The sequence below is a fragment of the Lepidochelys olivacea genome (genome assembly GCF_965140295.1).
Source record: "Lepidochelys olivacea isolate rLepOli2 genome assembly, chromosome: 10".
Taxonomy (NCBI): Eukaryota; Metazoa; Chordata; order Testudines; family Cheloniidae; genus Lepidochelys; species Lepidochelys olivacea.
This window is the reverse complement of record NC_140420.1, coordinates 31060569-31083213: the sequence shown is the minus strand read 5'-3', so window position 1 is coordinate 31083213 and position 22645 is coordinate 31060569. Positions and strand designations below refer to the sequence as shown.

The following is a 22645-nucleotide window of genomic DNA, read 5'->3' as shown; positions in this document are numbered from 1 at the left end:
CTGCTTCCCTTCCTCTCTCAGTAATTGCTCTTGAGTTTGGAGAGGAGTTAGCCGAGAGAGGATGGCAAGAAGGATGAATTGGTTCGTAAAGTGCTACCAATGCACTCCATGAATAATTCATGGCTAGAAAGCCAGGCAGGTACTTACTCCTCCCCCAAGCCTGATGCAAGAATGAAAGGATACTTGATGGAATTAAAAAGATACCCCATTTACCAACAACAGGCAATCCTCTCCTTTGCAACCTGTCACTAACCTGGAGAACTCTTTGCCACAGATATCAGCCAGAAAGCTCTTAGTATGACTGAAAAAAAATCACTGGGCACTTCAAAAGAAAAAACAGAATCTACAGTTACATTAGCCAGGATAAAATGACAAAGGGCACCTTCTTTCCACTTCAGAACACAGTACAATGATCACCAACTGAGATCAACAGAACAGCAAGGTACCCAGGGAACAGAGGAAACCTTGACTCAAAATAGGACAGCAGACTGGCTAGACGAGTGGTCTGCTGAGACATCGTTATATTCAAGTATCTTGCTATGTATATCCTCCCTCAACAAAAGCTCTGTCTAATATGCTTGCCAGTGGCTAAGTGAGCAGGAGACTTAGACTCCAGTCTTCATAAAGGCCAGTTTCCTTTCCCTCCCCCAACTCCCTATAAATATCCTGGCAAATACCTGACCAGGTGGGCTAATGAGTTCAGCTAGAGATTCCTCCAACTGGCAGCAACACTGTTCTGCCACCTCCTCCTTCCTTGTGGGGAGGGACAGAGGCTACACCTTAACTGCCTTCTCCAGGGACGCACAAGAAGCTACAAGCATTTCTTCTCTTACAATATGTAATAACCCACCCAACAAACAGGTTTTGCTTGGCATCAGTCTGAAAGCCCCTTCCTGGCCTTGAGATTGCACAACAGAGCAAAGATACTGATGCTAGCAGCTTTGCCCCCTCACAGCTATAATCTGAGAAGCTTCGCACCCACAGAAACGGGAGGAAACACCCCACAAAACATCAACACAGTAATTGCATCATGCACCAGAGGGTTTCTCCAAACCCTGAACTTCTCCAAAATATAAATCAGCGTTCTCCCTAGGAAAAATCTGATCTGAAGGGGACAGAACTTCAAGCAGCAACAGAACAGGTTTAGAAATCAACAAAGCAAAAACTAGACAGTGCTTCCTGTTAGAGAACAGGCCTGCCCATGTGATGCAATTGATGCAACATGGCATAGATAACATACAACAAAAAGAACACTTAGATCCCCCATGTGCAGACATTCACATGCTGCCTTGCATGTGAAGATTGCAGCTACCCTCATCTTTAACATGGAGGTACAGCCTCTGGAGACTACAGGCCCAGCATGCCATGCTGCATCTTAATGCGAGCAGCCTACCTGCACTCCTTACTAAGAGATGTCATCTTCTGTGCAAGTGCTATTCACATGCCCTCCACTTCTGCGCCCATGTGCCACTGGGGGCTGCCTCTGCCCAGCCTCCACCAGCCTTTTCAAAGGAAAGATCCCTTCAGTCATGAAACATTCAGACTATTCAACACTTATTGCTGAAATATTTATTAACACTGGCAAACTTCTGGAGAGCGCACTCATGAAGCCAGGCAGTCTGCAGGCCAATCAGACATCAAGACTTTCAACAACCAAAACGCTTTCGGCCGACTTTTTTTCTTTTTTTAAGGGTTTAATTAAAACAAATATGAACTTTGATCCAAGTGGTTAGCAGGGAACTACTGTCCCTGGGGCTGGAGAGTGGCCTCCCATGGGTCACGGCTTCCATCCTACAGGACAGTGGTTTCCCAGTACAATCTCACATACCAGTCAACGTCTGTATAATATATATTTCATTTCCCTCCCCCAGCAAGTGGCTATTTACAGGAAAACACGAACAGAACTACACTGGACAGACAGGAGATGTAGGAAGAAAGAAACAAACTATGTACAGAGGGAGGGAGTGGAGAATGCAGTTCAGCATGGACAGCAGGAGAGCCCTTCCGAGCCAGCTCCTCACCGTAGGCACGGCTCCCACATCTCCCCAGGAGCAGGGCTTGTGCTGTGGGGAAAGGGAGTCGGCAGATGTTTTTGTGGAGGAAGGTTTGAGGTGGGGTATGAAAAGCAGTGATGCTGGTTAGTACAGAGTAACACCGCTCTTCCAAAAGTGCTTCTGTGGGTTGTCTCCAGTGCTGGGTCCTCGACAGGCGCTTCCTCTCTGCCTGCCTAAGGCAATCTTGCTTCTGTCTATTATGTTGAGAAGTTACCAGGAGCCCAGGTGAGCAAGGAGATGGAAGGACCCTTCATGGCCCTGCTCAGTCAGTCTGGCCCAGCTGTGGTTTCTGGGAGATGAGATGATAATGCATTCTAGTCCAGCACTGCCAATGGATCTCTGGGCATCCAAGAGGGGAGGGAGAGAGAGAGAGACTGAAAGTGAGTAAGGCTTGGTGCCAGCCCAGCACGCTCAGAGAGCAGTCCATAGCAGAGTGTGCTGCCACAGCTGGGGCTGCGGTGAGGATCCACAGAACTGTGCCCGCTCAGCCATCAGTACTCTTCTACCCAGCCATTTTCTGATATGAATGCATCTATCACCTCCTTCATAGCAAGGTTTGGGATCAGCTGGTCTTGGGTCAAAGGACTTCGGGTCACAGGGTCAAAGTGACCAACACGCTGAAAGGGAAAAGAGACCATAAGGAGGATGGAAATAGAGCAAAAACCTGAGTAACCAGCCCCTTACCCTGTTGCTGCATCTGCATCCCCTAGGCCTGCCAGAGACCTCCCAGCCACTCAGTCAGTCTCGGTTCCCCGGGTATAGCTAGCCCCATGTGCCCCCTTGCTACCTGAGGGATGCTCCCCACAGACAGGATGCCACAGCTGGACAATTTAATCTACACTGGAGACAGGAGGGGAAGAGACAAGACACTTCTTACTTTAGTGTGTTACTTACCCTAGCAGAAACATCTTTTCAGTCATAACCACAGCTGTGGGGGTTTCAGAAAAAGAACCACCACCCACAACTGGGAGCGGGCTGGCAATCCGATGGCACAGAGCACACACAAAGGAGAGAGCTGAGATGTAACTTAGCTTAGCAATTTAACATTGCTCTGGGTGCACAGACTATCTTTATACTGGCCACTTCCTGAAGACAGGACACTGGGCTAGATGGACCTTTGGTATGACCCAGCATGGCCGTTCTTATGTTATAAATAGATCCAGTGACTAGTATTCAAGGCCCCCATCTAAACATAAGACTCCTCCGAATTCCTCCAAAACTAAAGCCCTCTCACCACATTCCCCCCCGAAAAAGCCTGAGAGAACAGAGGCTTTACAGCATGCCCGGGAGGCCAGACTGGCTCAGTCAGGGCTGGAAAACCCTGGCCGTGAGGTGAGATCCAAAGTGGATGTAGCTTCACTGAGAGTGCCTAGCCAGCAGCACCGCAATTAAAGCAGGGGCCTGGTAGCTCCAACACTTCAGACATTCTCCATTGCCCTGGCACCATGCAAGGGAATGGCAGGTTGAGGTAACTGGGACTCAACCCATGCAAAACTTCACAAGATGAAGCATTCAATTCCGTAAGTGTGGCTCCTCTCACTGATGCCCCGTCCTCTAAACAAAGATGGGCTAAGGGACAGAATGGAGCTCAAGCTTTAAAACAAGATACTTCAGTATTTAATATTTGGGTGGTCTCTGAAACCCCACTGCTTTTTCTGCAGGCCCCACCCCTATCCCCAGGTAGATTTCTACATTGTTACCAGGGGCCAGGGCCCACTAACACACCACAGTGCTTGCAAGAGCTGCAGCTGCTCTAGGATGCGGGAGGAAGGAATCATGACAGGGAAGCACCTGACCACTGAGAGTTTAGTCTGTGTCGTCCTTCCCCAGTACAGTCAGTTTCCAATCTTTGGGTGGGTTTTTCACCCCCCAAAGGGGAGTGCAAACTTACACAATCAGCCAGGGGGCCTCAGGTGCAGGCGCAGCATCTGGAACTACATTAACTCATGTTTGGAGACTGATTTGCTTTTAAGTTGCTATCTCCTAAAAATTGCCCTGGGTTTCTCTCCCTCACATGGGCACCCACACTCTTCCTTTCCTCCTGCCCTCCCACTCAGATGCCCAACACTCTGGTTCTCCCATTACCTGAAGATGTTCTTCTATATCTTTCCTGTCGTAGGTAATCCCACTGGGTGTGATACAGGGCTCTCGCATCAGTTCAAAACTGATCTTCCCACAGAGGTAATCAGGGATGTCTCGCTTCTGACTCGAGAGAACAAAAGTTCAGCATTAGGGAGCCATCATACAACAGGCCCATCTCTGGTCTAGTGCAGCAAACCAATGAACAGGTGACCCAGGGACAGGACCTCAGCATGGGTGCAAGAAGCACAGATTCCATTGCCAAGTCAGGCACACGATGGAGATCCCTGCATTGCATATCAGAAAACACAGCTGGGGAATGAGGGGGCATTGGTTTTCTCTCTCTCTCTCTTCCCACAAATACACAGGCCATATTTGCACTCCAACTAACCATTAAATCCACCACCAGCTGAAGCTTCTACTATATGGTTTATATTCCATCCAGATAGATACCTGGCCTTCTCCACGGCTACCACATCCAGGAGAACAGCTGACTGACAGTGAACAGTTCACAACCTTTTCTGCTATGAAATGCCCCATCGCCACCAGCCATTGCAGCTGGAGTCCCAAGCTCATCCTCAAATCTGGGGCTCCGTTCCCTCCCACGTGGCATCTGGCCTTCTGGTCCAGCTCTCATCTGAGAGAGACCTGGTACTCACGAGAGTTTTAAATTAGTCCAACAGCAGGGTGGTGGTGGGGAGAACATGAAGGATGGGATAAGCCACCTTATCTTTGGCACCCCGAGCTAAGCCACCTTATCAGTCATGTTTGATGCCCTCCCTCTGCGCACTCCTTGTCTGGTCACAGCTGCCACACCTATTTAAGCCCATCCTCACCTTCCTCTTCTCATCCACCTGAGAGAACAGCTCATCCATATCTGCTAGGTACTTGTCCTGAAAGAGAAATAACCCCTTTAATGGGAGGGAAATGGGGAAAGGGCACTGCAGGACTTTGTTGCCTCTTCAGTGTCTCTCAGGCTGCAGAGACTTTGGCACAAACACTGCAGCCATTGATGGGGAATTGTTCCCTCACCCACCCCAACAGCACGGGAGTCACTTGGCAGAACCACTTTTACAGAGAACAAACTGGCTGGCTCACAGCAAAAGTTGATAAGGATCCTGGTCTCTCAAGGATCCTGAGGAACAGGATTTGGTGTGTCCCCTTGCCAGCCTCTATCTGCTGATTTCAGAGTGTCAATCACATACAGGCAGGAACACATCTTCCGACCTGCTGAGTAGTTACTGCTCTACACTGCTGTACAGGAGACTTGGATTTAACTCTCAGACTCACTACCTAGACAACTGGGGCTGGCTATGTGTTGTTAACAGTGTCAGCCATAACAGAGGGGATGGGAACGGTCTTGCATGTCAATCAGTAGTGGCTCATGTGGTTGATAAAGCAGCAGTGCTGACAGCTTCCAAAAAGAGTCAGTCTGATTTTGCCAGAAGAACATGGGCACAGGAATAAAGATCTTCACGGCTGTAAAGTGGGCATACAAAAAGCCCACTGTCCACTTCATGCGCAGCAACTGTTTGTGGGTTGGGCACAGAATTTAGACGGTAAAAGCAACAACGTTCAACTCATCTTTAACACCTACTGCAGGGCAGTAAGAGCACCAGGAACAGTATGCACTCTGCTCACACAAAACCCCTCCATCATCCCCCACGGCCACCCCACGTATTCTTCTGACTCATCACAGCACCCCTGAAAGTCAGGAAATTGCTACAGGCATGTCCCCTCTAGTCGTACTCTAATAGGATGCTCCAGAATCCCCACAAAGATTCTACTATGGTCTATTCCAACAACTATTCCCTCAGTGATGCTCTTCCTTGGTGCCTGATCCCTACTCAACTGCAATGAACCCAAAGCAGCACTGTTATCCTCCACAGCTCACGCAGGACTACCATCTTCTGTGCTGGGAAAAAACCCCAGCTGGACTGTGTTCATACCCCGCAGATCTGCTCCACAAGCAGGAGCTGTGGCGTGGTGGTCCTGGAGAAGAACATCCCCTTGGGCTTGCTGCTCACACCAAGTCGGGACACATGCCCAACACTACCCAGGAGGCCCAAATCCACACTGAGGGGATGGATTCATGAGGTTGCCTCACATGTTTGGCTTCAACGTTAGCCAGTTGGGCCCGGCTCCGGCTCTCATCCACGTTCTCCTCTTGTTGTGTCCTTCGGTATTCATCCAGCTCTCTAGGGAAGAACCAGGGGGATAACTTTCTAACTATACAGATAGTTAAGCACTGGAACAAGTTATCTAGGGAGGCTGTGGAATCCCTGTCAGTGGAGGTTTATACGAACAGGTTAGACAAACACCTGCTGGGATAGTCTAGGTTTACTTAGTCCTGCTTCAGCACAGGGGGCTGGACTTGACCTCTCAAGGTCCTTTCCAGCCCTACATTTCTATGATTACAGTCCAGAGCAAATGATCAGCAAAGGAACTTGAAATGCCACAATGGAGGAGAAGGAATGTTCAGCTCTGAATGAACACGCTCTTAATTTCCCTTTCTTCACCTTCTTAGTGCAAGGACTCCGGCTTTCCCAGAAAGCCAGATAAGCAGGGACTCTCCACCATTTCAATAGTGTGAGCTTCCTTAGGGCAGTGCCTTCTAAGTGCCAGGGTAAGCTCTGGTAGAAGGCCACTATCTTGTCACCAATTTCAGGGTACTGGGAAATGTTTACAAAAGCTTATCTTTTCCCCTCCTCCCTTCGCACATGGGAGGGTCATCCTGTGGGATTCTGCCCTTCCCTGCCTGAGACCAGTGTTGTCTGGGACACGGTCCCTCCCTTCTGCTTACACAGCTCTAGTGGTCTTCAAGATTCCCCTCATCCCTCCAGGCTGCGGAGAAGGCTTGTCTACCCTGTGCATTAATCCATTGTAGACGGGTGTAAATCGGAGTGCACACTAGAGTGTCATGCACTAACTGATCCATGTGGATCCTGCTAGCACACACTAGAACCTCCCGCCTGCACAGTAATGTACTATTGTTTGAAATGGACAAATTTGAGAGCAACAAAACTGGTAAAAGGTTTAGAAAACCTGACCTATGAGGAAAGGCTGAAAAAACTGGGCATGTTTAGTCTTGAGAAAAGTGACTTGAGTGAGGGAGGCTTTGATAACAGTCTTCAAATCTGCTAAGGACTGTTACAAAGAGAACTGTGATCAATTGTTCTTTGCATCCACTGGATGTAGGACAAGTAGTAATGAGCTTAATAGGTAGCAAGGGAGACTTAGAAAGTTTTTCCTAATATCTAACCTAACTATAAGAGTAGTTAAGCACTGAAATAGGCTTCCAAGGGAGGTTGTAGAATCTCCATTATTGGAGGTTTTTAAGAACAGGTTAGTTAAACACCTGTCAGGGGTGAGCTAGGTTTACCTGGTCCTGCTTCAGGGCAGGGGGCTGGATTTGATGATGTCTCAAAGTCCCTTCCCATCCTACTTTTCTGTGGTTCTATGACTAAGGTGCACTAAGGAACTTTAGTGGACACTAGTAGGGTTCACACAGGTCAGTTAGTGTGACTCCCTAGTGTGCACTAGAATTCACACCCCACTAGTGTGGACTAATACCAAGTGTAGAAAAGCTCAGAGATTTCTATCTGCATTACCTCTCCTTCTCAGCCATGATGAGTTTGGTTAGATAGGAGTGCAACTCATTTTCCTGGTTGATCCTTTTCTCTTCAATGTTGTTCCAGCGCTTCTTCTTGGCAATCCGCAGTGCACTTGGAATGTCATCCCCAAAATTCAGTCGCTGTTCCTTGGCTAGGTTATAGGCTGGGGAGACAAGAAGTGCTCTCAAGGTTGGGGGCAGGGTGGAAGAAGCTGATGCTTTGCTAAATCTAGTTAGTAGGTATATCTAATAAGAGGTGGGATTTGGGACAGTGGATTATGGCTCCCACCTCCTTTGCTTTAGCCAGGTGAGTCTGGTTTTGCCCCTCTCCCTGAAGGAGGGAACAGTGAGAGACAACACCTGTGCCTTTGAGTGCTACATCACTCCCTCAGTACAAAGCAGCAAATGGGGAATAAATCCTTGGGCCAAGAGCTGCACACAATGACTTGGACTCCATTGGACCATCTCCATATAGAAGCTGATCAAATCACTGATTTCTACACAGTTTAAGAAGAAACTGACTCCTGTTTAGGGCTTCGTCCCCAATCAAATATCAGCCTGTTGTCAAGTGCAGAACCAAGATACAGGGAGTGGCATTTAAACTGATTTAAACTGAGAGGAATTGGATATTGGCGGTCTGAAGTGACTATACAGAACTAAACACCAGTCTTTTCTAGCTTAAAATCACATTTTGTATTTCGACAAATTGTGACTTGTGCCATATACTGGTGTCTGTTTTGTAAGAGAGGCCCATTCATTTCTCTGCAGCCATGGCCCTCGTCACGGTGAATGTTTTGTATCGCTCAATTCTCTGTATGTTAGCAACAGCCCAAGATAGGCCCTGGTATCCTGTTAATATTGGAGGTCCTGGCCACCTCTATAGGTTGGTGACAGCTTGTTCCAGGCCTGAACATTTAATAGGAAGACACTGCTCACCTCTCTGCAAGTTAGCGATGGCCTCATCATAGTTCTCCATCTCCATCTGGCACTGCCCCAGAAAGAAATGGGCCTTCACTGACTGGCTGTCTAGCTCCAGGGCATGCTTACAATCTGCCAGGGCCTTCTCATGTTGCTGCATCTTCAGGTAACACAAGGCTCGGTTGGTGTAGTATACTGCCACTAAGGGGTTCCGGTTCTGGAAGAAAAGTCAGACACATTAAAGGTCTACCAAGGATAACACAAAGCATATGAGACTTTCATAACTGCACATGGATGGGAAGGGACAGAAGGGTTCAAGTCTTTTTCCTGCTCTTAGTATCTGTGAAATCTAATTATTACTGGACTGGTCCTCACTGTTCAGGTTGTTTGCTCAACATAATACTAACAGTCACAAGCAGTGCCGAAGCATGCAAGCTCTGGACTGCTGTGCTCTAGTATTTAACCTGCTTGGCCTACTGCACATTACCCTTTACAATATGGAGCCACAATTTAGGTACCAGGATGGAAACTAGCATTAAAAGCTTTCTATCTGGGCAGGCTACTGAATCCTGCCTCATGTTTCCAGAAGTGCAAATGCAGAATTCTGCTTTTCTCTCTCATTTAAGCCTTGACAAGGCCCACCAGGCAGGAGTGTGCCTTTCCTTCACTGGGCCAGAGAAAAGATACACCACTGAGATGCTCCACAGACTCCTCATTATCCAGTAGACAAGGTGAGATAGAGTTCTAAAGCCCACACAGGATAGTTTTGCTCAGAAATCCTGCAAAGTATAGTTGGATCCAGAGGTTTGCTTTGTGGGAGAGACCTGATCCTTGACCTGAATTATTTTAAATTACATAAATATTTTGCTAGAGCCAGTCAGGCAGGAACTGTACATGCTTCCCCTGCAGAGCTCTGCCAGTGCAATACAATCCTGACCTAATGCAGCCTCTGCTATCCCAAACCCTGGGCCTCCAAATAACAAACACCAGTGCACTTCTTGATCTGCTACACCCTGGACAGTTCCAGTCCTGCCTAACCTCCTCCCAGTTCACCACATTCCTTAACACGAGACCCTTGGTATTCTAGCTCTGGACCTCCACTTACTCTGCCAATGCACTACAGTCCTGACCTGCAGCACCGGCTATTCTAGTCCTGGGAACTCTGGCACAGCTCCATTGATGTATCTCAATCCCGACTCGTACCCTCTCCTAGCTACTCAAGTTTTGGATTTCTCCACTCTGCAGTGATTTGATGATGTGGACTAAGATCCACAGAAAACTCTGAAGAGATCAATACACATTTTCACTTGTGAGTGACTCAAGAAAATTTGAACCCAAGTCTCCAAAGACAAAAGGCTCTAGCTCTCAGACCACAACTTGTTCAGTAAATGGATACAAGTGATGTTAACCAGCATGTCCTTAGAGCTAAGTTATCACTCCTGTCTTTCTAAACAGGAGACAACAATGAAGAGTCTAAAGCTGTATAATCTTGGCCCATCATCTATTTCTCAAAGGAATGTTTTGTATGTTGTTTACAAGTTCATCATCATGGACCCAACTGACAAGCTTTAGCAGTTACCATGAACCAGCAGGCAGGTTGATACACGAAAACACACTTAAAGAGCAGTACCAGGATAGGCAAACTAGGAAAACCATGAATGCTACATTGAGACATGCTAGATGGTGACAGTCACCCAAATCAAGAGTGTATTAATCATAGAATATCAGATTAGACAACACAGAGGAGAGGCGATTTGTTGAGGGTGTGTGAGTAAACACAGAATAGACAGACTACACAAACTGGCTTTTGTAATGCTATGTTCCTAATGAAACAGAGGAAATACTAGACTCAGCTAAATACCAGGCGGGGCACAGAGACTATTCCAGACCTAGGAGAAAAGCATCCCCATCAGTAATCTCCTAACATTAGCAGCGAAGAGTGTTTAAAGAAATTTCCTTCCATCTCAAACTGTGCATCTCAGTCTGCAGTCAGAGAGAGAAAAAATCCCCTTGTGACAGGCATGATACAAGCAAAGAGTTTTATTCCCAAGACATATGCTTAGGAACACAAATCCCCAAGAGCCATGTCAGTATGAGCTCTAGATTATGGTTCTGATAGTAAACCTGGAATCTGGACCACATCAAAGGTTCAAGTGCTGCACTAGACAGAGCTCACAAGCACTGCAGTGCAGCGTTATATAGAATGGGTCCTTTGGACGATATTTTAAACTAAGATCCTTCCTGCCCATAACCAGTGGATACTGAAGTAGAAACTAAGGCCCTATCAATAAATACTTCAATTATAGGGCTAACGGTCCCATATAGTACTTTGTGGAGAGACTAGGAGATAAACAGTGTCCTGTCCAAACCCTTTCAGCATCATAAATTCCAACATCCCCAGCTGTTTGCCTTTACTGCCATTAAAAGAAAAGGAGTACTTGTGGCACCTTAGAGACTAAAAAATTTATTTGAGCATAAGCTTTCGTGTGCTACGGCTCACTTCATCGAGCTATAGCTCACAAAAGCTTATGCTCAAATAAATTTGTTAGTCTCTAAGGTGCCACAAGTACTCCTTTTCTTTTTGCGGATACAGACTAACACGGCTGCTACTCTGAAACCTGTTTACTGCCATTGCCACTAACAAGTCTCAACTCACCTTTTTGTAAAAGATTGATATCCCAAGTCTGACCAGCCAAGATCAGCATCCCAAGCAGAGCAATAACTGGAATGCTAAAAACATTGTCTGGGCCTAAATCCATAGGGTGTGTACACCTGAGTGTGAAACGTTTTTCCAGGCCTCCTGTTCCCAAGGGGCTCTTGTTACCAACACAGCACTGAAGGAGGGACTAGGCCTCCAAAGAAGCAGGGATCTTAGCCTAGATTCTTCCCAAGCAGTGTGGGGTGGGGTGTGTGCACCCGTGTGTTTTCAAGCAGGAACTGAGTCCTGCAGTACCGCCTTTCCAGGGACACACAAGGGATACTGGCCTCTGCCTCAAACAGCTCAGCCCCAATGTGTGAACTGGCCCTCACCCTACACAGCTCAGCTCTACCTCCCCCAGACAGCTCGGCTTGGCCCCCCGCAGTGGGTGCCAGCCCCTCCCCCCCATATGGCACGGCTCGGCTCGGCCCCCCGCAGTGGGTGCCAGCCCCTCCCCCCCAGACGGCTCGGCTCGGCCCCCCGCAGTGGGTGCCAGCCCCTCCCCCCCAGACGGCTCGGCTCGGCCCCCCGCAGTGGGTGCCAGCCCCTCCCCCCCAGACGGCTCGGCTCGGCCCCCCGCAGTGGGTGCCAGCCCCTCCCCCCCAGACGGCACGGCTCTATCTCCCCCGCAGTGGGTGCCAGCCCCTCCCCCCAGACGGCTCGGCTCGGCCCCCCGCACTGGGTGCCAGCACCTCCCCCCCAGACGGCTCGGCTCGGCCCCCCGCACTGGGTGCCAGCCCCTCCCCCCCAGACGGCTCGGCTCGGCCCCCCGCACTGGGTGCCAGCACCTCCCCCCCAGACGGCTCGGCTCGGCCCCCCGCACTGGGTGCCAGCCCCTCCCCCCCAGACGGCTCGGCTCGGCCCCCCTACCCCTCATGGGTGCCAGCCCCTCCTCCCCACATCCCCCCCAGCCAGGCTGTAACAGCTAATTCGCAGTATTCCCCCTCCCCCCAAGGCCTCAGCTTGGTCCTGTAGGCCGCACGGCTCCCCCGTCCCTCCAGCCCACGTTAGGCCCCCCGCGCCCCCCAGCCCGCACTCACGATGGCCCGGCCGTAGCAGGCGGCCGCCTCGGGGTACTTGCGGCTGACGAAGAGCCGGTTGCCCTGCTCCTTGTGCTCCTGGGCGCTGTGGCTCTTCTCGGGGCTGCCCCCGCCCGGGCCGCCCCCGAGCCCGGCCGCCGCGCTGCCGCGGGGCCCCCCGCACGGCCCCCCGCCGCCGGGGCCGCCCCCCAGCCCCAGGCCGCCGCTCTCCTTCTCCTCCTTCCCCTTCATGCCGCAGCCCAGCGCTCCCCTGCGGGGCCCGGCCGGATCCCTGCGGCCTCGCACTGCGACAGCCCGGCCGGCCCTGCCCGAGCCCGCCTCCGCCCCGCCCCGCCCGCAGCCAGCGGGACTTCCGGCGGGGCGGGGCCGGGCCGGGCCGGGCCTGGCGGGACGGGGACGGGGAGACGGAGACGGTGCTGGGGGAGGCAGAGTGAGGGAGCGATGGGGGTAGTGGGGGGATCAGGAGGATGAACGGGGGGGGGGTCAGGAGGCTGGAGTGGGGGGCTGGGAGAGGGAGAGAGCTACGGGGATAATGGGGGGGAGGGAGGAGTGGGAGGATGGACGGGGGGGTCAGGAGGCTGGAGTGGGGGGCTGGGAGAGGGAGAGAGCTACGGGGATAATGGGGGGGAGGGAGGAGTGGGAGGATGGATGCGGGGGTCAGGGCTGAGGGGGTCAGGAGGTTGGAGTGGGGGGCTGGGAGAGGGAGGGAGGAGTGGGAGGATCAGGAGGATGGACGGGGGGGGGTCAGGAGGCTGGAGTGGGGGGCTGGGAGAGGGAGGGAGCTACGGGGATAATGGGGGGGAGGGAGGAGTGGGAGGATGGACGGGGGGGTCAGGAGGCTGGAGTGGGGGGCTGGGAGAGAGCTACGGGGATAATGGGGGGGAGGGGGGAGTGGGAGGATGGATGCGGGGGTCAGGGCTGAGGGGGTCAGGAGGTTGGAGTGGGGGGCTGGGAGAGGGAGGAAGCTACGGGGATAATGGGGGGGTGGGAGGATGGATGCGGGGGTCAGGAGGCTGGAGTTGGGGGCTGGGAGAGAGAGGGAGTTAGGGGAATAATGGGGGGAGGGAGGATCAGGAGGATGACTTGGGGAGGTTAGGGCTGAGGGGGCTGAGAGAGTTAGGGAGCTGAGGATGGGGTGGGGTGATAGAGTGGGGGTCAGGGGGCTGAAGGGTGGGGCTAGGAGGGTCAGGGCTGAGGGGTCTATGAGGGTTCAGGGGGCTGGAATGGGGGGCTTGGAGGAGGCCTGGGAGGGTCAGGAAGCTGAGGGTGTTGGAGTGGGGGCCAGGGAGATGGAGTAGGGGGCTGGGTGGTAAAAGCAGGCACAGAGCGCTGCACGGAAATAAAGACCAGCGCAGCGAGGGGCTAGTCGGGCAAGGAGAGCTGCAGCTTTCTGGGGTGCAGGGAGAGCCAGGCTTAGAGGCAGCGCCTTGAGGGGGGCCATAAGGACCAAAGGTGCTAAGAGGTAGAGAGGCCTGCTAGAGAACAGGGTGGGGTGAAGGACTGGGGGTAGAGAGAGAAGAGAGAATGCTGACAGGGCAAGTAGAAGGTGAATGATGCAAGGAAGGGTTTGGGGTTTGCAGGGAGGGGAGTTAAGTATCAGCATTTTCTCCCCACAAGGTCTCTGCTCTGTAGTTCCACCAGCATCAAGTTTGTTTGTCCTCCTCTTTTAGATGTTCTTTGTCCTCAGTGTCCTGGAACCCTGAAACATGCCATTAAGTGGAGAGCTGTATGGTTGTGAAGACCCCACCTACTGGAGGACAGTGTTTGATGTCTACTGGGATGTACTCAAAGCCAAAGGAGGCAAGAAGAAAAACCTTTTTGAGCTGGATAAATGGTAAACCCTCCAGCATTTAAAATGGTTTCTTTTCTGAAGCACTGGTCTGTCAAGGAACACCACCTTGTCACCTGTTGAGGAGGCATACAGCTATGAGTCCTGTCCATAGTAGCTGTACTGTCCACTGTCTTTCAGTGTGAAATCCCTGCCAACTGTTCTTAGTAGCAGCTGGGTCTTCAATAGTATGAGCTTCCTCACAGCAGTGCCCGCTCAGTACCAGCTGCAACTCCAGCTGCATGAACAGGTAGGTTCAAGAATATATTTTGACTCCTTGTCTGCCAATGGGACTTTGTTTCAGGTATCAGGAGGAGCTGCCAGGTGCTATTGCAGGAAGGAAAGAAAAATATCTGACACAGGGTGAAGTGGTGAAACTGATGGAATGGAAACTTGCTGTAAGTAGGTTTCCCCAGATGAATTGCTACATGTAACAGCTCAGCCATATAATCAAAGTGTGTGTATAGTGGCAGGGAAGGTCTAAGGCTACATTACAGCTTAAGTCGACATAAATTATGTTGCTCAAGTGTGTGAATTAGCCATCCCCTTGAACAACATAATTTATGCCAATTTAAGCACCAGTGTGGAGAGCGCGGTGTCAGTGAGAAGGCTGCTACTGCTACTTGCAGGGTTTGGGGTAATTAGACTCACGATCCATAGAGTGACTATATTAGAGATCTTACAGTGGGGCAGCTGCATCGGTGCTGCTGTAAACTCTCTAGTGTAGGCGTGGGCTCAGAGCCTTGGGGTCTATAACATTTTCAATTGCTGGTGGTTTGGAACTCTGCTGGTTATATTTACTTCTTTTTTTTTTTAACCCGTGTGATAAGAGGCTGATGTTGCCAGTCTTAAAGCCTCTATAGTTAATATCTATTTAATTCTGTTAATATTGTTAAGGTACTGCAGTCAAGGAAAACAATCCAGCCAAATCCTCCGGTCTGTCTGAACCATGCTTGATGCACAACTGTGGGAGGAGCAATGGTGTCTTTATGCTACCTTTGTGGCTCCTGAATTGAGTGGTTATTGTAGCCCCCCAACACAAAACTTATAGAAGCCTCAGGCTTGCTGTAAATTGCAGTCAGCTGCCATAGCCCCAAGGGATTTTCCCAGCAGTCAGTGATCACAGGGGCATATGGCTTTTCTGCCACATGCAGGTGCCCAGGCTATGACCCCTACATAGGATCCTATAATGGGGATGGCATAGAGCCACTGTGCCAGGTAGCAGCCGCCTCACCTTCTGAGGCTGAGGATTTGGCCCCTTATTTAAAAGTTTATCCTCTGTTTGCATTAATAATACCTTAGAATATCAGAGCAGGAATATTTTTAAACAAATAGCATACCTTGAATTTAACTTTTTGCATTTCACACAGCTTGGTAAGTTTCTTCTGACTAGCACAAAAGAGCTGTGTGTGGCTTTCCCAACAATAGGGGAATTATTCTTCAGTCACTTATTTATGAAACATTAATATGGTACACAATTCTTTACAAACAAGGAGGTAGGATCCCTGCTGCATAATAATCAAATTAAATTATCATGGGCTGTTGACTCACAGGAAGAGGGTGGTTAGTCCAACTATAATGGACAGGGTGGAAAAGTCAAAGGGAGTATTTAGGAGAGAGGAGCAGGAGGAGCATAGGGGATAAGGTGAGGGGAGATGGTGGAAATTAAGGTAAGAAACTAGTGGCATTGTAATAAGACAGAGGCTTGAAGGTGCGGTCAGAGAAGCCCATGCTTAGGCTTTATCTACACTGGGAAAGAGGAAAAGTAGATGAAGACCCTGAAGTGATGTGAGGAGTTGGGGGTGATGTGCTCAGAGTGTGGGTGAGGAAGCTTCAAATCCCACCCTCCAGCAAAACAAAATATTGCTAGAAGTCTTTTGTTTCATAAAATCGTGCACACTTAGGGTTTTAAAAACACCTTTTCCCCCCAAACAGAGCCTCAGTTCTGAGCCTCAGCTCACTTGGCATTCTCCTTTTAAAATACTCACACAGCTTTTTCATTTTCTGGACCATGCTTGAGGATAAAGATCCCCACCTGAGGTGTCTTCCCTCCAATCACAAAACATCTCAACCTGGAGAATGCCAGGAAGGGCTCTGCCTCTGGATCACTAGTGGCCCACAGACCATAGCTTGGGAACCTCTGCTAAAAAGAAATATCTCTGGAAGGACTCATTATACTTTTCCCATGTGTTGGAATGGAACTCATGGCCCCACAATATTGAATCTCTTATTATAAAGGCCACTTTTAATTGCTGGTGCCCATAAAGTATAGACTTTTTCCTGTAGCAAAGAGCTGTACTCACTTGTAGAGCGAAGAAGCTGAGCCCCTCAGGTTGGGATGTCCTTACCATGCTCTACTCTCTCCTCCCATCTAGCGGGGAAAGTTTCGTCCTCGTCTGCAGCAGCTGGTGGCCACTAACTCCAGTGAAACGGTGGAGATCTGTACAAGGAAAGCTTTCCAGCTCCTTCCAGACGTGGCAGCTGCCATCACTGAGCTGAGCCAGCTAAAGGCTGTGGGACCAGCCACAGCTTCGGGTAAGGAGTTGTGGGAGGGAGGGGATAAATCCAAGAGGGCCAGGGCCTGGCTATACCGTTAGCTAACACATGGGAAGATTGTTCAGGTTTTCCACAGCACTGTGGAAATAGCACCACCCAAATGGTGCTAGTTAGAGTGGGATCTGAAATGCTGATGTTTCCTGGATGATAAACACTTATGGGAGACAGTATTGGCCCTACAACTGAGCGCTGGGGAAAGGAGAGGGGAAGCACCTACATCTGCAACCTGGTCTCAGTTCTTCCCAATCCAGCAAGTAGCCAAACTTGTTTCCAATGGCCAGTTCTTAGAGAGAAGACCTTCGCATGTGCTTAGTGCTGTGGCTGGCGGAAACAGCCAATCAAAGGCATCTGGACTTGCATGGGATGGCGCCTGTATATGAAGGTGTGGCTAGGTCTCTGGCTCAGAGTGAGAGAGTGTGTGTGTGTGTGTGTGTGTGTGTAAAAAGCAGGGGCACATTCACATGTGGGGGAATTAGAGACTGGCTCAAACTGGAAAATTGTAATTCTTATTTCAGTCCCCCTCTCCTCTCAAATTCAAGACTGTTCAAACACCCAGGGTTTCGGTTCAGTCACATCTCTGCTGGGAATACAGGTGCAGACACATACTTTTGGGTTCAGTTTCCATGATGTGTCCTGGAAGGTGGGATCCCGAGTCTGATTCCAGGCGTTTTGAGAACCAGAACAGGGTGGGAGAAGCCACAGGTTTCTCCAAGACACTGGGCAATCACTGTCACGTAGGCTGCCCCATGTCATCTCTTCCTAACCCCAACCCCTTCCTTTTCTCTGCTCAGACTCTTACGCTCTTCCCACTTAGCAATTCTAGCTGCAGGAGCCCCAGAGTCTGCGGCATTTATGGCAGATGAAACAATGGAGTCTATCCCTGGCCTCACCCCAATTCAGTATACCCTCAAGCACTATATCCTCTACCTGGGCAAGATCCAGCTCTGTGTCAAGAAACTAAACCAAGGTAAGGGTAGGTAGGGTCACTGCCACAGACCTCATAGTGGGTAGGGGAGGGAGGATTGTATCTCTCTACTTTAGTTAAGGGTTTGTGGTCTGAATTTCAGAAATTATTTGAATTGCAACGAACCCTTTAGTGCTTACAGTAAGGTTGTCATTATGATACAAGAAAACAGTTGTTAGCACAAATGACTGGGAGTCAGGACCCTGGATTCTATTCTTATCTCTGTCATTGATTGCATGACCTTGGCTGAATCACATAGGCCTGGAGCCTCAAAGGTATTTAAGCACTTAACTCCCATCAATGGGAGTTAAGCTCTTAAATACCTTTGAGGATCTGGGCCCTAGTTTTTCTGTGCTTCAGCTTCCCCCATCTGTAAAATGGAAGTAACATTTACTCACCTCTGCTCAGTGCATTGAGATCCTCACCTGAAAGTTGCCGTAAGTACAACATTGTTGATATCTGGTGTTTCTGCCTCAAGTGATTAATTGAAAAGCAAATTAATTGGTAGTCAAATTCAGGAAACAGAATTTCCTGGTTTCTTAGACCTGAACCTTGCAGTCACTGTAGAGCCTCTCTCATTAGAGCCTGTATTGAAACAGGTTTCAGAGTGGTAGCCGTGTTAGTCTGTATCAGCAAGAACAGCGAGGAGTCCTTGTGGCACCTTAGAGACTAACACATTTATTTGGGCATAAGCTTTCCTGGGCTAGAACCCCCTTCCTCGGAGTGAAAATACAGGAGCAGGTATAAATACATGAAAGGATGGGGGGTTGCTTTACCAAGTGTGAGGTCAGTCTAACGAGATAAATCAATTAACAGCAGGGCACCAAGGGAGGGAAAAAAAACTTTTGAAGTGGTAAGAGTGGCCCGTTACAGACAGTTGACAAGAAGGTGTGAGTAACGGGCCACTCTTACCACTTAAAGTTTTTTTTCCCTCCCTTGGTGCCCTGCTGTTAATTGATTTATCTCGTTAGACTGACCTCACACTTGGTAAAGCAACCCCCCATCCTTTCATGTATTTATACCTGCTCCTGTATTTTCACTGCGTGCATCCGAGGAAGGGGGTTCTAGCCCAGGAAAGCTTATGCCCAAATAAATGTTAGTCTCTAAGGCGCCACAAGGACTCCTCATTGTTTTTGTATTGAAACAGCTGCTCTGCAAGATTTCCCTTATTAACCTTTCCTAGCCTTCTGTGCCCACCATGAATTTGCATTGCCTTTTCATTCTCCCTTCAATTTTTGCTTGACGTTGTGGCCAGCTCCGTCTCCCTCCCCTGCACTGTGTCTTCCTTCTGGATTTCTAAAGGTTTCATTGTGGCAATGATTTTGTCCACTAAGTTTTCCTGCCCTGCTGTACTATATAACCATAGCAGCAGTAGGGCGATTGTAGGCCAGGATTGCTGAGATGCTCTCCTGCCCCAGCCCACATGCACATCAATGAAACAGCAGCAGCTTTTGATCTTTCCCTCCCTCCCAGTCTGGTATGACTGACATTCTCCATTCAGAAGAGGCTCAGAACTGGAATAGCAGGAGGGATGTTTTCAGGGCCGGAGTGAGGTATTGCCAAAGTTGGGTGGCAGCCCAGGAGAGATGCTGCAGATCTGGATCAACGTGCATTGGCAGAGCAGTGTGAGGGAAGTCTCTCATTCTAATCTGTACTATCAGCCTTTCACTTTACTGGGCCACATATCTTACCAAAAATTCATTTGGGAGATGGGGGAGACAGGGTAGGAATCAATCTACATCTGGTTCCTCTACTGATGCAGAGTTTAATTGCTCCCTTCTGATCTTTTCTAGTGGATACAGAGAAAGCATGGACTCCTCATCGTGTGGAGATGTGTCTCTGGGCCTGGGCCGTGGCACAGAAATTGTGTCCTTCACTGCTGCAGACTCTCAGCTTAGGAGAGAAGGCAGCTGATGAGGCAGATGAGGATGTGAGACCCACAAAGAAAGGGAAAACCAGGTGAAAACATTATCAGCCAGGAACCTAACAAGTGTCACTAAGTGTTTGCTGCCTGTTATCCAATGCACAGTTCAACTAAATGCCAAAGCTGGACTCCCTGGGAATCCAAATATTGCCCTTTTTCTGGGGTCATTCAGGGAATGGGTCAAATTGATCGGGTGTGGGAAGAAATAAAGGGAAGCTCTTCTGTTTGAATCACTCCCCATTTCAAGCCAAAGCTGATCTTTCAAACAGAGCCCTATCCTGTAGGTTATATTTCTGAGACCCTAACTCCTCCAGCTCTCTGCTTGGTGTGTGCACTGATTTTTACAATAATTCCTTAATAAACTTTTGATGGTTTTCATAGTACCACATAGTTGGTGTTTGCTTGGTTTCCAACAGGATAATGAGGTGCCAACAGGAAGTGCCCTCTCACACTGTATCTCTCATTTCAGAGTAGCAGCTGTGTTAGTCTGTATTCGCAAAAAGAAAAGGAGTACTTGTGGCACCTTAGAGACTAACAAATTTATTGGAGCATAAGCTTTCGTGAGCTACAGCTCACTTCATCGGATGTATTCAGTGGAAAATACAGTGGGGAGATTTATATACATAGAGAACATGAAACAATGGGTGTTACAATACACACTGTAAGGAGAGTGATCACTTAAGGTGAGCTATTACCAGCAAGAGGGTGGGGGGGGGAAAGAAACCTTTTGTAGTGATAATCAAGGTGGGCCATTTCCAGCAGTTGACAATGTCTGAGGAACAGTGGGGGCTCGGGGGGGGGGGTGGAATAAACATGGGGAAATTGTTTTACTTTGTGTAATGACACATCCACTCCCAGTCTCTATTCAAGCCTAAGTTAATTGTCTCCAGTTTGCCAATTAATTCCAATTCAGCAGTCTCTCGCTGGAGTCTGTTTTTGAAGTTTTTTTGTTGAAGTATTGCCACTTTTAGGTCTGTAAATCGAGTGACCAGAGAGATTGAAGTGTTCTCCATCTGGTTTTTGAATGTTATAATTCTTGACATCTGATTTGTGTCTATTTATTCTTTTACGTAGGGACTGTCCAGTTTGACCAATGTACATGGCAGAGGGGCATTGCTGGCACGTGATGGCATATATCACATTGGTAGATGTGCAGGTGAACGAGCCTCTGATCGTGTGGCTGATGTGATTAGGCCCTATGATGGTGTCCCCTGAATAGATCTGTGGACATAGCGGCAACGGGCTTTGTTGCAAGGATAGGTTCCTGGGTTAGTGGTTCTGTTGTGTGGTTGCTGGTGAGTATTTGCTTCAGGTTGGGGGGCTGTCTGTAAGCAAGGACTGGCCTGTCTCCTAAGATCTGTGAGAGTGATGGGTCGTCCTTCAAGATAGGTTGTAGATCCTTGATGATGCATTGGAGAGGTTTTAGTTGGGGGCTGAAAGTGATGGCTCGTGGCGTTCTGTTATTTTCTTTGTTGGGCCTGTCCTGTAGTAGGTGACTTCTGGGTACTGTTCTGGCTCCGTCAATCTGTTTCTTCACTTCAGCAGGTGGGTATTGTAGTTGTAAGAATGCTTGATAGAGATCTTGTGGGTGTTTGTCTCTGTCTGAGGGGTTGGAGCAAATACGGTTGTATCGTAGAGCTTGGCTGTAGACAATGGATCATGTGGTGTGGTCTGGATGAAAGCTGGAGGCATGAAGGTAGGAATAGTAGGTTTCCAGTATAGGGTGGTGGTTATGTGACCATCGCTTATTAGCACCGTAGTGTCCAGGAAGTGGATCTCTTGTGTGGACTGGTCCAGGCTGAGGTTGATGGTGGGATGGAAATTGTATCTCTCGTCGTATCCCACCTACCTGCTAAACATGAACGGATCTTTCAGGATACCATCCTGGCCCCAGCTCTGGCTTCCTGCAGTATTTACCTCCTTCATCTCCAATAAACCCATTGATTGAAGATTCCTCCAACTGGATCATCAGAGTTCTTCCATCAGAATAGCTGCACGTCATGATCATTAACAGAGCTAGTAATGTGCTCAGCTGTGAACAATAGTCAGACATCATGAAAGTCTCTGCTCTGGAGAGCTTATGCTCTGCATGACATACCCTTACTTATGCCTAGAAAACCTTGCCTTCAGACTCCAAGCAGCATAGAGATAGAATTCCTTCTTGTTAGGGAGTTTTATTCCCGCTCCCCCTTGCGCTTAGAGGGGGAACTCAGCTGAAGGGGGGAATTCACTTGCGTGATTTATCTTCATGGGGCAGGGAGGAGGGGGAGAAGAGAGCCAGCAACAGAGTCTTTTGTCCTCTACTCTCCACAGTAGTTTGTTTGGTGTTGATGGGTCTTCTCTTTTGGGCAGGACATTTGGTTGGAGACCAGCATTTCACACTAGTTAATGTCTCACACCTGACTGGTGATTTACACAGAGGCGCTCACAATGCAAACTTTCAAATATTATCTTATAACGGCTGTGTCACTTATTGTAAGGAGATTGATGCTTGCAGCAGCTCACAAGCATTCCATAAAGTTTTAACACCATCTTTTAAGTCTCATACCTATTTTAACAATATTAACATACAGGTGAGCCAGACCGATTCCAGCTGTATGTTTATAATGTTTGGTTGAGACATGGGGACCTTGGCATGAGCTGGCATCTGCTCTGCCAGCATCCCATGTGCAACCTATCCCATCAGCTATTTGGTGTATCCTTTAGGTTACTAGATAATACCACTAAAGTTATAGCCCTTTATATTTTCAAATTACTGTACCAATATTAACAAATCCATTCTGGGGTGGCCCCGTGTATTATGAGATACTATGGACCTAGACTATGCAGTAAGGCACCAATGACTTACATGTCTGAGCAGCATGGGATATGGAGGCAGACTAGTAATTATGTGCAGTGATAGCAGATCACAAAATTGTTCAGCAGTTTTATGGGATTGTTTAAAAACAAGTGTACAACAAATTGAAAATAT

The 22645-nt window shown here is 49.0% G+C and overlaps 2 protein-coding genes across 5 annotated transcripts; one reads left to right on the top strand and one right to left on the bottom strand.

The window, feature by feature from the left end:
- Positions 1 to 1554: 1554 nt before the first annotated feature.
- On the bottom strand, positions 1555 to 12729 carry STUB1 (STIP1 homology and U-box containing protein 1). Its single transcript, XM_084641010.1, has 7 exons — positions 12403 to 12729; positions 8683 to 8881; positions 7745 to 7910; positions 6241 to 6331; positions 4970 to 5026; positions 4140 to 4256; positions 1555 to 2671 (listed from the first exon to the last, which is right to left on the bottom strand). Exons 1-7 carry the CDS (start codon positions 12631 to 12633, stop codon positions 2546 to 2548), a joined length of 987 nt encoding a protein of 328 aa, XP_084497136.1. The 5' UTR covers positions 12634 to 12729; the 3' UTR covers positions 1555 to 2545.
- A 29-nt stretch (positions 12730 to 12758) lies between these two features.
- LOC311527253 (uncharacterized protein) lies at positions 12759 to 20057 on the top strand. Of its 4 annotated transcripts, none has more exons than XM_084641015.1 (6): positions 12759 to 12832; positions 14073 to 14236; positions 14535 to 14628; positions 16606 to 16765; positions 17601 to 17753; positions 19544 to 20057. In XM_084641015.1, exons 2-6 carry the CDS (start codon positions 14109 to 14111, stop codon positions 19711 to 19713), a joined length of 705 nt encoding a protein of 234 aa, XP_084497141.1. In that variant the 5' UTR covers positions 12759 to 12832; positions 14073 to 14108; the 3' UTR covers positions 19714 to 20057. The 4 variants fall into 4 exon arrangements, with proteins under 4 accessions (XP_084497141.1, XP_084497143.1, XP_084497142.1 ...); XM_084641017.1 differs by having other exon boundaries at positions 12772 to 12815; XM_084641016.1 differs by lacking the exon at positions 12759 to 12832 and adding an exon at positions 13719 to 13948.
- Positions 20058 to 22645: the final 2588 nt, after the last annotated feature.

Excerpts from the sequence above, each read along its gene's own strand:
- STUB1 (XM_084641010.1), bottom strand. The coding sequence starts at position 12,633 with ATGAAGGGGAAGGAGGAGAAGGAGAGCGGCGGCCTGGGGCTGGGGGGC. Across the intron at positions 6,332-7,744 it reads ATCATGGCTGAGAAGGAGAG|AGAGCTGGATGAATACCGAA; the intron begins GTAATGCAGATA and ends GTTCTTCCCTAG. Across the intron at positions 2,672-4,139 it reads ATATAGAAGAACATCTTCAG|CGTGTTGGTCACTTTGACCC; the intron begins GTAATGGGAGAA and ends TTTCCCTTTCAG.
- LOC311527253 (XM_084641015.1), top strand. The coding sequence starts at position 14,109 with ATGCCATTAAGTGGAGAGCTGTATGGTTGTGAAGACCCCACCTACTGG. Across the intron at positions 14,237-14,534 it reads CTTTTTGAGCTGGATAAATG|GTATCAGGAGGAGCTGCCAG; the intron begins GTAAACCCTCCA and ends ACTTTGTTTCAG. Across the intron at positions 17,754-19,543 it reads TGTCAAGAAACTAAACCAAG|TGGATACAGAGAAAGCATGG; the intron begins GTAAGGGTAGGT and ends GATCTTTTCTAG.